Source organism: Gnatocerus cornutus, chromosome 1, assembly GCF_029298725.1.
Source record: "Gnatocerus cornutus isolate USDA-ARS CGAHR chromosome 1, icGnaCorn1.1, whole genome shotgun sequence".
Lineage (NCBI taxonomy): Eukaryota > Metazoa > Arthropoda > Insecta > Coleoptera > Tenebrionidae > Gnatocerus > Gnatocerus cornutus.
This window is the reverse complement of record NC_142233.1, coordinates 28,124,170-28,137,663: the sequence shown is the minus strand read 5'-3', so window position 1 is coordinate 28,137,663 and position 13,494 is coordinate 28,124,170. Positions and strand designations below refer to the sequence as shown.

The window sequence follows — 13,494 nt, the reverse complement described above, 5'->3', positions numbered from 1 at the left end:
GCCTAGAAGCGCCTGCAACCCAAAATACATTTTCATGACATTTCTATGAGAGTTGATAGGACAATTTTTATCAGTAGGTATCTGAATATGAAATCTGTATTCCGCAAAACATTATAAAATCAACCAACTGACTACAACTACCCGATCCACAAATTACATTGAAATTTGACAAGAATCCTTGTCCATCGCCATTTTATGTGAAGCCTGCCATGAAAATGCACCTCCTGCTTAAACTTGATTGCAAGTCCCACGCCAATTTATCTATACTCCAACCTCTAAAAGAAAAAATGTTTGCAAATAAATTGACGATGATCCTGCAATCGGTTCGTTAGCTCTACAAATTGCGGTCTAGTCCAGCCTCCAACTTGCATATAAACCCCATTTCGCCTTATTGCACAGCTCCACATTAAATTGGCCGGAAGGTGGGCCAGCACATCGTTGGCTTAGTTGGCCCAATTTAAGGCGAGACTGCATCGTTCAAGATGGTCGTGATAAAAGCTACAAGTCGTGGTTCAACCCTTAGGTAAAAACGTGCTTCAACTCCGGTCACCGACGTCTTATTACGGAATTGCCGCATCAGCTAATGTTATCGTCTAGTCGCTCCGGAGCTAAATGCTCTTGGATGGAAATAATTCTGGTTGATAACGCATAAATACCACACCTACGGGTTAAAACGGGATCTGGGAAATGTTGGCTTTCGTGCTGTTTCGACAATTAGAAAAAGTTATGGCGGTAGCAACGAGTTTTAGGGGCATTGAGGGAAATTTGTTGTTATGTTTACATATGTACAGTTAACTTTATCTTCAAATTTTCCTTCTACTCGTATTCGTGTTCTCGGGTTTTCTAGGCCAGTGCTTACACTACAGTTAAACTAAAACACATAACTAGTAGATTTTATACATTATCGAACCATCATAAAAGTTTTATGATGATAAATGATGACATAAACATCACCAAAAATAAATATAAAACAGTAGATGACACCACCGTCACAGTCTGACTTCTTTTAATGAGGATATTCGTGAAATATTGAATATCGTATCGTTTTATTGGCTATTAGACTGGATATTTTATTACAAATCATTAAAATAATTATCGATTTTTTCATGAATCAATCAGGAAAACCATATCACTTACCATGTCTTCATACAATGGTCACAAAATTTAAATTTTTCGCTAAATTAGGGAATGAGTTTGTGTTAAAAATTGAAAGCCCAGCTAATGGTTTATTCAGAGGTCGTTTCGAAAACAACTATCGCCTCTTGAAACATACAAATACGATTAAATAAAGTTGAGTAGAACTGACCCAATAATCCATCGAGAGGAAATAAATAGGTAAAGTAGTTGCGCTTAAAATGAAATAACAAATATAGTGGCAATCCAATCACTGTAATCTAAAAATGGTCGGGGTGGAAATTCAATGCAGGAAATCCAATAGAATGGAGACCACTCCTTTATTGGCACGCTCGGGAAACTATTTATATTCGCCACTACAATTTCTGCCTGTTTAACTTAACTTGCTTTCCTTTCTAGTTGAAATATTTCTTCGAGAAGTGGAGTAGAACCTTTTTGTTTTTGGTTTCACTGTGGCTTCTCAGACACCGAAAGAGTGAGATTTAAATTGGAGGAAATGTGTCTCGAGCGTGTCTAATGATAAAACTTTACTTTATTTGCCCAGTTTTTATGCGAAAAGGCAACATCATTAAATTTTATCACATTAAGGGTGCAATCGAATTATTCTCGGAAACCTTATCTTATTGATCTACCTGATACCGCCCGTTTTTATAGCGTTACAGAAATGACAAGCACAAGACATCGAACGGACAGGAAATTAGAAAAGCTGCGTCAAAACTGGAAGTCTGAAATAGTCCAGACAAATTTGCCATAATGGCGCATCACAACTTGTCTGTATTGATTGATTTTTTTTCTTTTTTACTGACATTCAACGTGGTTTAACGCCAGCGTCTCGTTCTATATTCATACATAAATATAAACTTAACGGTAATTTTATTTTGCGCTGTAAAGTTTGTCGATATCAGAGATCTAACTTTGAACGCGCAGTCCGGAGTTCCTGAAAATTCTTAAATATTTCACGTTCGTGAAAATTTCAAGCAGGTATCTCCGAGGAAAATATGCAATGATCAAAGGTTCGCCTAACCTGGAAATGGAACATGCATACAAATTTATTTATATTATAGTAAGAGGTGTACAAAGCAGCAAAAAGTTGTTTACTTTATTGATATTCTTCTTTGATTACTCTTCGGAAAAATGAACTTAGGTTCAGTTTCATAAATAACACATAAAAGCTAATATTTTTCTCGGGATGTTTGTTTGCTTCTTTATAACGTATTTGGTTATATTTATGCGGATTTTAAAAATTCATAAGCGGTTTTGAAGTTTCGTTTTTCGGGCACGCTGGAATTAAGCTTAGCGCACGGTCAAAGGTTCTGAATTTATCTTGATCTCTCCATAAACAGCTAAACAGGTCAACTTTTCGCAGGAAAAAAGTAGAGAATTATGTGACAAGATTCTATAGGAGTGGTTTTAACGACATAAAGGGACGGATTAAAAAAGCTACGTTAAATCTTTAATTTCGATTAAATACTTAACATCATGCTAAAGTGACATGTGATCGTTTTTTCGCCAATTAAATGTCACCAATCGGCAAATTGAGTGCGAGATTAACTTAATTTCAATTAAATCGGTACCTCAGAAATATAAGGGTCTATCTCCAATTTTTGTGAAAAATGAGTTAAAAAATGTTTATTATTGCTTCTTACATTTTCTTTAAGACAGAGACTATCTTTATTGGATAAAAAACAAACGATTTTAAGTTCCTATCAGGAACTAAGTGTGTACCATATCATGTTAGAAGCATAAAGAACCAACTGATTGCAGGTCTACATTTCGAGGTAATTCTTTTACTTAACTGCTCCAAACTTATTCAAATTGATAAACGCAAGTATATTATATGGATACTACAAAATAAAATTCGTGCATTTGAACATTCGAACATTCCGTAAAATTGTATACAATAAAACAGTCTTTCAAGGTTAAATTACCCATAGAAGTTGCTGATTTAGGTTAATTTTAATATACAGGATGAACGGAAAGTGACCCACCACCTTGAAAGGGGGTAATTGGGTGGTCCTCCAGAGTACCAAAAAAATGTTAAAAAAAATTCCAGACTCTGTTTTCGCAGGAGGAGCAAAAGAAAATTAGGAAAATGGCAACAATTGCTGAACTGTACCCCCCATAATTTAAATTTCCAGTATTCAAAGCCATAATAGTAACGTTGCTGTTGTATTGTTGGCGTTAGTCAGGTCGGCTTATGAACGAGTAATGTAATTATGGTTTCACGTGAACGATGCCACACTGATGGAGATTGTTGATTTAAAAATCTTGTTAACAGTTTTTAGGCATTTTTTACAAGATTTTTTTTGCATCATGCCGTTGCGCAAAAAGTACTTTAAGTAACAAATTTAATTGAACGTAAAATCATTGCACAGAAATCGTTATTTTTCGCATCAAACCTCTTCAATCCATCATATCTCGTAAAATTGAAGACATGGATTTTTTTTTTAACATTTTTCCGGTAATATAAGGCATTGTCCGATGATATAGTCTCACGGTGGTGCGCGACTTTCCGGACATCCTGTATCTTTGTTAATCAAAATTTATAATAACGTACTACCCATTTTTGTAAAAACATTGTTAGTTTATTAAAAGCTTCTATTACTAAGTGGATCAATTTTGTGGATAAATAAATTGAATTCAATTTTTCTTAGAAGCATAAGGGACCCAGTTTAAAAATATGCTCAAAAAAATATTTTTGGATCAAAGATTACGACTATTACGCACGATTTGAAATAAATAATCATCAATAACTCGCAAATCGCTCTAAAATTGCATATTTAAAAAGAGATTAATAACACCACCGTGATTTTTAAAATATCTGTTTTGTTAATTTTCTCAAAACTATGATTTATGGAAATAAAGTTCTGAGGTACCGAAATTATTGTGTAAACCGACCTATAAAAAATAGCTTTAATGGGATTCTGAAATGGTTATTTACATTCGAGCAAATAAAAGTAGGATTTTACCCTTGACAGTATTGCTTGCCGCCTCATCAACTCATCAAAAAGTTAATTAAAATTTTTTTAACAACGTTACTTGCAATTTTAAAATCTTCTTATCGTCGCTACCAATAAAACGTTTATTTGTAAAAATCATATTAAATGGTGGAACTACTTGTGTAAATAATATTGGTAAATAATCTTTGTTATGAAAAAAGATTTATAATTGTCATTGAGCAGCATCTTTTTTGCGGCACTGTCGCAATCTTTCCGCGCTGATACCGCAAACGTAGGCGCAAAATATGACTTTGAAGAAAAGTTATTTGTAGTGAATAGTTAAATTTTTCCGTTGCTTACGATCTTAACAAATAGTTTTCTAAGATCGCTAAATTTTAAGCATTCCAAAGCAATTTGTATTCGATTTTTACTAGAGCTTTGCAATTTCCATTTTATGAGCTTTATAAACTATAAAAAGTTTCAGAACTAGAATTTTTAGAATATTATGGAGTTATTTAATGCTATTTTTAGGTCATATTATACACAACAAATATTATTTGTTCAGTATATTTGGTTGTCTATATCTGTGTTTATTCTCAGTGGATAACCAATTATTTAATTTAATTTATGTGTGAAAATATAAATATTATGTATGTATTTAATTTTTGGGAGAGATTTATTTTCTTATCTGTGAGAAAATGAAGACACCTTACTGAGGATTAGTGTAAAATCGATGGAAATTGAAATGATAAACGTTGAGCCCAACTGGCACGCCGCGTGATATATTGCCCTCTTTAACTTCTCTCACAATATTCATAGCATGATTATAATTTTTTGAGGGTTCGTATCTTAGAATTGGACAGCTCATCGACAGGATATTTGCATTAGAGAAAAGGGCGGACCCTTAATTCGTGGCGGAACCATCCATCTTGAATTGTATTGGAATGATTCTGACACCCGCCGGAATTGAATGGAACTTGAATATAATGGAACTGGCGATAAGACTAAACTGTGTAATTGTTCTCTCTAAATTCTGACCACACCCTTTTCCTTTAAAGTAGAATAAGGACTGAGAAAATATCGCTCGTCGTCTTGAACATAACAAAATTCAACTAAAAAAAGTTCTAAAGTAATTGAAACTTCTTCCATAGTTTAAGTGGAAATTACCAGTTACGAAACGTCCCGTCTTTTAGAGGTAGAAGTGCAACTTTTAAAGGGCTGGTGGAAATTACCAAAAAGAAAAAAGTGGAGTTGACCCCGACGTGATTTGAACACGCAACCTTCTGATCTGGAGTCAGACGCGCTACCGTTGCGCCACGGAGTCTTGTCATAGCAGGACTACAAGCGATATTATCATCGATGTTTAGTTGTTAGGCCTTGAATAAATTATTGTATTCAAGTGGTTTTCAATTTTTAAATTCAAGTACTACTTATTATTTATTGAAGGTCGATTCTGCAATATGCAGTATAGATATTGATTCATACAACGTGAAAGTATCGTGGGCAAATAGCATTCATTATACCTACCATAGGTAAGTCGAAATTTCCAAAACTTTTCAACAGTACATAGTATATAAAAGTAAAAACGGCATAATATGGAGTGTCGGGAATGTCAATCACTACCTTGATAGAGAATAACTCGGCACTCCTCTTTTAGAATGCGAAAAAAAATCTGTAGAACCCATAAAACAAAACAGGCAATACTGCTAAATAAAAATTAAAATTTTTAGTATTCAAAGTCACCAAAAGATATAAATTTTTATAACATTTTTTCTGTTGTCAATGACATAGCCTACTAGTGCAGTTTGAAGGAAGTGTGTGACTTTTCGGACATCTGTAATATCTATTCACAAAAACATAAAAATCAAATTATACCTTAGATTTTTGATAATTCGGAGTGTACTTGGCGACCTGCCTAAATCTATTTTTTTTTTAGATTACCTAAAGGAAGTGTTGGAGAGTCCAGTTGATACCCCTCTCAATGTAGAAATTATTTATTTCTTTATTTTTTTACACAAAGTAAAATTCAAGTTGAATTTGAAACTTTGAAATTGAATTTTTGACATTAGAATCATCAACGTCATTTAGTTACCCCTCTTGCCAACTGTCAAGTTTTGAATGTTTTGTTTTCGCCAGCTTTAGTAACTTTTATCTTTTGCGAATAGATATTACGAATGAAAAAGAAGTTGGAATTACCTCCAATACTGTAAAATTTTTTGAGATTCAGAAATGTTCCTACTAACAAAATAACACAATTTATATAAAATAAAACGGCCAATATCTATTGACTACTATTACTCATATTATTATGATTACACATTTATTATTTATTTTAAAACTGCTTGATTAAAAAAAAAAGAAAAAGAGCTATTTTTGATTAAATACTTGTTTACTAAATGTCAAATTCATCCAGAGAAAGCCAAATTTGATCCCTAGAGAAATTTCGCAGAATTGCGAAAGTTGAAAACAGTTTTATAGAACTTTAAAAACAGTTTAATAACAGTGGTCGAGTCGTTTGATTTTAACCACTGGACATAAACAAAACTCATTTTGTACACGCTATCTGAAATAATAGCGGAGTTCGCATTCTATTGAAATCCGATTCATTTTGTACAGCTAATATGTAAATTGAGTGTCTTAAATTCTTTTACAGACCGCGCTTAACTTCTATCATCACGACTATAAACAAACATTTATTCGTTTATCGCAAGCGCAATAGTCAGAAGATCAATGGTTTAATTAATTAATGTGAAATTATACTTTGTTTTCAGTTGTCTATTTTGGTCTAAAATAACAGTTTCTGTCTGTTATCTCTAACTTTCATGTCCTACTACATAATATTATTACATACCTACCTTGTTTCAATTGGCATTTCGAAATGTACATTTTTGCGGGTGCGGTTGCGGTTGAGCTTGCGGCAATCAATAAATCGATTGTTTTATTGAAAATTGTCAGAATAAAAAATAAAAAAATCTGTTTTTTTTTTATTTATTAGGTATTGAGGCTCGACTTTAACCACTCACTTTAACTGTTAATGTTAATATAATGATAAGTGGTGAAATTAAAAATGTCTTTAGTCTTGATTGACTACCAAATAGAAATTAGACAAGAATACAATAAATTACAGTAGAAAAACTTACAAATGTACACTGGTAAACATTCCAGATAATGTTTTTAATAAAGCGTTTCACCTTATAATTTTTAGTGTCATTACTATTAAGTAAAACAAATTGAAATTGTGTGTTATCCATTTACAATAAAATTAATCTCATCCAATTTTAAATAACCTTTTCAATTTTTTATGCACTTAAATTGTTAATTTTTTTATTGAAGGGATTAATTTTACCATGACAACATAATCACAATGACACACACAGGATTATTGTGTAAATTTATTACGTTACTACTATACACATGACACATATGACAAACAACGTGAAAAGTAGACACAGATAAAATAACACTAAACTGAAAATAAATATGGAAAATCCATTGACATTAATTTCTTTGTAAAGATCAAACAGCGCCATTTCGGTCTATCGGCTTTATTAAGCAAAAATTTTTCCTCGCTTTAGAAATTCAGGGCAAGCGGATAATTTCACAAGGGTTTATGACGTAAATAACAGTTGACAGGTGCGTTTATGCGGGGTTACGATGTGATTATAAGGCATTAGGAAGCATGGGTCCGGCCCTGTTCTTATTCACTAGTGCCAACTTGGGTAGTTTGGTGGACTATCAGCGGTTGTGTTATTTCCGATGCCTATAATGAAACCTTTGGTACGCTTCGCAGCACATCCCATTATCACCGGAATTCTTTATCCCATTGTTATCATGATCCCGGATTATTTAAAGTCTGATGGTCTTATTAATGGCCCACTTTTGCACGCTTTTATGACCACACTGTTATTAAATTTGTTTTTACGAAGCTCCACTAGCACATATCGAGCATCGTTCGTTAGCTTAAAAATTTCTTTGCCAGCTTTTCGACACAATAAAATTAATTCGGGTAAACTTAGGGAATGTTTAATCCCACAAAACCATCAATCCTTTGGAGTAGGCAGTCGGCAAAGAACGTTTGGCAGGTTTCCTAAGCTTTATTGTTAGTGGACTCCTTACTAAGTTTTATTGCAATAGTTTGTAACTTGTAAGTTGCCGCACTACTGTTCTTTGTAGGCTACACAACTACATTTTACGTAAACCCAGTTGTCGCTGAGAGGAATTGTGCACCCAAAAACTTTCATTTGGCTTTGAATTCGGTTTCGCACAAAAATTGGGTTACAAAAGTTTGCGTCGACGTTTTTTATTTCAAATTTTCCCTGTGCATTAATCCGAGATTTCGCTACTTATTGTAGTTTTTATCTCCACTAGACAATCGATTGTGCTACTTTTAGTTCTCAGTTTTATTTTCTAATTATAAATCATGATCTATAAGCTGCTATAAATCTTTGTTTTATGGATTAGTCTTAATAATAAAATTTTCGCTTTTATAGCAATTTGTATACCAAGGAAGAGAAGACACTTTTTTGAATAAAACGGTTTTATTTTCGGGATGTACCTACATACATGACGTTTGTTTCCATCTCCTCAAAATATTTATCTTAATATAGGCAACTCAAAATAGTCTTTTTTATCAACTTGTTGGAGAGAAATTTAATTTCACAGTTTGGAAGCAGATGCTAGTAGTAAAAAAATTGATTACTTTTTCAGCTTCGGACGGAGAGCTTCCCTTTTCTCCCGTCCTGGGCGTGCTGATAGGAGCCACCGCCACCATAATAATAGTGATCCTGGTGGTGATAATTAGGGTTCGAAGATCACAGAGTCAACCTGAGTCGACAATGGAACAGAAAGTCGCCGGTGGTCCACACCATAACACAATGTCGTCTACAAAACCACTTTTGAGGAGTGCCTCTCCACGAGACACGGACGAAAGGGATCCTGATGTAATTCCCGCTAAATACGGTAAAGCTTGCTTTTGTAAAGGCAAAATAAATCTTGGTATAATTTCGTTACTGAATAAATAACGCTTTTGTTAAGCACTGTGTTTACAGTGGCACGCATTACTTCCACTTAAATATTCATTACGTTTTATTCTCTTACAATTTGTACTGATCCAATGCCAGCAGCTATTTGCATTTTTATAAAGAGACGCGCAAAAAGTACAATTTTTTGTGCACAAACAATGAAAACACATCGTGGAAAAGATGGACTTGTTTGTAAGAGAAATAGATGTCAGATTTAAACTTTTAAATCTGCAGGAAGTAACTCGACGCCAGTGTTCCTCTCTCTCCCCAATGCACCTCCATTCAATCGCATGTCTGATTACCAGAATCCGGAAAAGTCTCCCCCGACTCATTTCCTTAACCCATTTTCCAGCATGCGTTTGCACGTGCACATAAAGCCAGATGTTAATAGCAGCACTTTTCTGTGCCAGGCTCCCCCGATGGAGAAAGTGACAGGAACGTGGGGTCTCTAAATGGTCCCCAAAGTCTTCCTCTAGGAACTCTTGCCACATCACCGAATTACGCTCAGACGAATGTTCCCGCCCCTCAATGGGTCAGTCCTGTTAGTGTTGCTCCTCCCGTTGTCGAGCCAATGGTACTTTTGTTGCACCTTTGAATGCACCAGTCTAATCAATTTCTTGATTTCAGTATCATCTGTACAATAATCCCGTGGCGATGGTCGGCACGTTTCCGAGGGATTCCAGACCTAAAGACCTTCGTTTGGGGAACGGAAGCTCATCTACCCTTCAGAAGGCGACGGATTTGGAATTAAACGGATTAGCCATTAAAGAAAGACTCATGGCAAATCGGTTGCCCGAAAGTTGTGTTTAAAAGTGTCTTGGTGGAACTGTTTTCATTTTAGGACCGTCCAAAACGTTATTGCAGTGATGACAGTGTGTGGATTTTCAAAGAAATATTTTTAAAATAAGAATATTTTCTTTAGGTTCAGTTACTGAAATTAGTATAAGCTGACGTAAAAAACCGTTTTTATAAAAATTGCATATTAGACACAAAACAATCATTATCTAAATAACAAATGATTGGAGTTATAAATAGAATTTGGAATCAATAAAAAACAAATAAATCTAAAACAGAGATTTCAACGGTTATTATTAATGGTAACTGAAATTAGCAGCATATCATTAGGTAAATAAAAGTTGATCAGTAATCACTAGGTAATAACTTTTATTTTTTTAAGATATCGTAGCGGTAATCATATTAATAACAATTTCAAAATCTAAACTTTGAAATGCTAAAAGTTCGAATAAGAATGGTTTTTTACATTTTTGAGCTGGAGTCTTGCCAAAAACCACCCCGACTAGCCATCTACTTAATTATTTTCAGTTGCCAAAAGTTCCTAAAACGTGTTTTCGAAAGTCACCACACTACCATCGTTACAATTTGTATTAATTTACCGTTTTCTAAATGTAAATTGTGTCTAAACATAGACTGATGTAGCACTAAGCGATGTAAATATGTTTAAAAATGAGTGTTTGTGTCATCGGTGGAAGAGTGGACACCTCTAATCATAGACAATCTCTAGAGAAAATCCATAGTCAAATTTATATTAAAGACTTGTATATATCATTGTTGCATATCGTGAAAATGGTTGGTTGTTTTTGTAATCAATCCTTGAATGCTTTTTGATAAAATTTAACGACGTAAGCATACGAAATTCAAGTGATTGTTTTTACGAGTACTAAACGTTAAACGACGAATTTCATTTATCTCAAGATCTCGTCCGATTGTCTGCATGTTACTGTTGTGTTGGTAATTATCGTTCAACCAAAATTATTGTTTGCCAAACGTGGCTGTCTTCCATACTTTGAATTTTTCCTGGAAATGTAACATGTGGCAGCAAAAAAAGACAAACGATTTTGTTTATTGTTACTTATTTGTATAGATTCGTTACATGTGCATGTGCATATCGTTAATCCATATCTTTTTCTTACTGGTATGATTGCAGCAAGTTATCAACAATTTCTTCATTTTTTTGAATACTCGAACGCACTTGTTGCTATTGTACTATTTTAAGATAGCCATAAGTAAATATTGTGATATTTTATGTAGGCTAAACCCATGTACTTAGGAAATTGTAGAAAACAATAATAAATGTATAAAAATAATTTTATTTCAGTCGAACTGGAGTGGAATAATTTCTTGTTCCGCAACATCTTAAGTAAATAAATAATATCTTAATTTCAAAATAAAAAGTCAGTTTTGAAGACTTATTGGAAACTGAAAGCACATTAATTGGTCTCTCCAGTCGCCAGTGAACAAAGCCCATTCCAAATAAGCGTTGCCCAACTACAAAGAAATGCTATTTTTTGTATATTAATTGTTATTTTCTTACCGGCTGATATTTTTTATCCACATTAATGAGTGCTTCATATTTGGTAGTATAATTGATGTTGAGTGGACAAGCCAAAACATCACATGGATCCAAGGGGTCAACAGTTAAGTTAAATCTGTGGATACCGCCAACATAAAAACTCACGCTATTCGCCAAACTTCCATCGATGTCGAATGCTTCTGTGTAAAAATGCAAGAATAACCTGATCAATCAAGCATTCAAGAAGTAAAGTTTTTAACTTCAAAATCGTAAAATGGAAATTCCTATTTGAGTGACAAATTTTTATCTTTTAAATTGGCAGCCTTCTTAATGGATTTGATTGATTTGGCGCCACTGAAATTATCTACACGCATTATTGCAGACATGAAAAATAACACGTCCCAATTTCATTTTTTTTAATATTCAAAATTGGTCTTATTACGGAGCTTACCATTGTTAAGAGTGAATGAAATGTGCATTGACGTTCCTATGTATAAAACACATGAATCTGCGGTTTGATCACATCCTTCAAGTTGAACATCCGTGACTGTAAGGTACGAACCTACAATTCCAAAATTAAACTCTTTTCAGTCTTATTTAATTAAAAATGATTTATTGAAATAAGGATTGCATTTTATTGTTATTTTTATCGATTTACTACTTAAATTATACAGAAAACAAACATCAATCTTCAGATTATCAAATCTGTCTTATTAAGCTTCTACATTTAGACAAGGCGCCAAGGAAATATAAACAAGATAAGTGTTGGCAACAAGATCATTTGTTAAATTTAGCTACTTTCTTGTACCTATTGCCATACAAGTACAAATTATTTAATATTACATTAATAAAGTTAAAACGGTGTAATGTAATGAGCGATTACATCACTTGTTAAAAAAATGTATTGTAAAAATAGTATTGTACCCAACTAGTGATATAATAGAGCTACTTTACTTGGCAACAGGTTAAGTGAACCTGTTAAACCTGCCCAGTTGTAAAAAAAATTGCGGTTTTTTAACAGACCCGTGAGCGTTCGTAGATAAATAAGTGTACAGCACAAGTGGACTATAGCACATTACAAAGCTTTGTGTTTTTTTTCTGACACGTAAAACAAAATGTATACAAAATTAAGACAAAAACTCAACCAATTTTACACACACAATTATATAGAGTGGCCAATTAAGGCTAGCACCTTGCGAACATGTGTCGTAACTTGATAAAAACCCATCTAATAATAGGCAGACGTTAAGAATTCAATGATCGCTCTGTATGTTTAGTTTCAAATTGGTGTTGCAGATTCTTTAAAATACAAGAAATGAGAAACAACATATAGCATTTTATGTTTTTATCTAAGCACATTTTTATAAGAATTGGTTATGGAGTGACTCAGCAAAGGCTGCTTCAAATCACGATTTCCGCAATCTCAGTTTCTACTGAGCAGGTACAAATCACGTGAATTAGATATAAAAAAGAAATAATTATCTTGTTTAAACAGACCTTTGAAAAATACATGTTAATAATAATAATTAAAGAACTTACCACAGTCTGTAATCTGTAAAGGAAAAACGTACTGATAGCAAAGAAAACTAATTACCACGAACAAAATCCTATATTCCATATCGCTGCAATATTTAGGCACACTTTTGTTATCAATTCAAAACTAACGCAATAAATTCTAGGCGATACAATTAATAGAAATAACAATCTCGGTTTATCTGATGAGTATAGTCTATCTTATCTAACAATAAGTATCAAAAAAGGCCGAGTGACAAATGATGCATTGAATATAGAATCCAAAATTTTGTGATCAGTCAGAAAATTCTTTTCTTCTAAATTTTCAGATTTCACTAAACTAGATAAGGAAATGGAAATAGTTTTTTTTACTACTAGCTTGAAAATGTATCATTATCTATGTTGCTTTTGACCCGAGAAGTTGATTTTCTCTCCTACCGGTCACTAATGAATTCATTATCCACTACTAGTTAATAATGCAAATAGAATTGTGGGTTGCATGCATGCAGCTGTTTGATGTAATGTAATGAACAAAAAATATTGAAGAACCCTAACTAACTGAAAGCCCAAAATTAAG

At 33.4% G+C, this 13,494-nt stretch overlaps 2 protein-coding genes and 1 non-coding gene across 5 annotated transcripts in view; 1 reads left to right on the top strand and 2 right to left on the bottom strand.

Annotated features, from left to right (window-relative positions):
* The window catches only part of side-II (sidestep II transmembrane protein), a 217,551-nt gene extending 206,399 nt beyond the window's left edge, over positions 1 to 11,152 (top strand). The window contains exons 12-14 of one of the 2 annotated variants that reach the window (XM_088045132.1): positions 8,781 to 9,032; positions 9,505 to 9,668; positions 9,722 to 11,152. In XM_088045132.1, the coding sequence (XP_087901258.1) occupies positions 8,781 to 9,032; positions 9,505 to 9,668; positions 9,722 to 9,904 (599 nt within the window). In that variant the 3' untranslated portion in view covers positions 9,905 to 11,152. The remainder of the gene's footprint in view (positions 1 to 8,780; positions 9,033 to 9,504; positions 9,669 to 9,721) is intronic. The other variant, XM_088045140.1, reaches the window with a different exon arrangement.
* TRNAW-CCA (transfer RNA tryptophan (anticodon CCA)) lies at positions 5,326 to 5,397 on the bottom strand. The gene has a single exon. It is a non-coding gene; the product is annotated as a tRNA-Trp (tRNA).
* A 30-nt stretch (positions 11,153 to 11,182) lies between the features above and the next one.
* LOC148181286 (NPC intracellular cholesterol transporter 2 homolog a-like) lies at positions 11,183 to 13,066 on the bottom strand. 2 transcript variants are annotated; one of them, XM_088045151.1, is made up of 4 exons: positions 12,945 to 13,066; positions 11,857 to 11,967; positions 11,427 to 11,605; positions 11,183 to 11,380 (listed from the first exon to the last, which is right to left on the bottom strand). In XM_088045151.1, the coding sequence occupies exons 1-4, from the start codon at positions 13,021 to 13,023 to the stop codon at positions 11,288 to 11,290; spliced, it is 462 nt and encodes a 153-aa protein (XP_087901277.1). In that variant the 5' UTR covers positions 13,024 to 13,066; the 3' UTR covers positions 11,183 to 11,287. The 2 variants fall into 2 exon arrangements, with proteins under 2 accessions (XP_087901277.1, XP_087901286.1); XM_088045160.1 differs by having other exon boundaries at positions 11,427 to 11,602.
* Positions 13,067 to 13,494: the final 428 nt, after the last annotated feature.

Bases quoted from the DNA above. Each gene is read 5' to 3' on its own strand.
- LOC148181286 (XM_088045151.1), bottom strand. From the start codon at position 13,023: ATGGAATATAGGATTTTGTTCGTGGTAATTAGTTTTCTTTGCTATCAG. The intron at 11,968-12,944 runs GTAAGTTCTTTA...TTGGAATTGTAG, and splicing joins TTTACAGATTACAGACTGTG to GTTCGTACCTTACAGTCACG. The intron at 11,606-11,856 runs GTAAGCTCCGTA...ATTTTTACACAG, and splicing joins TTCATTCACTCTTAACAATG to AAGCATTCGACATCGATGGA.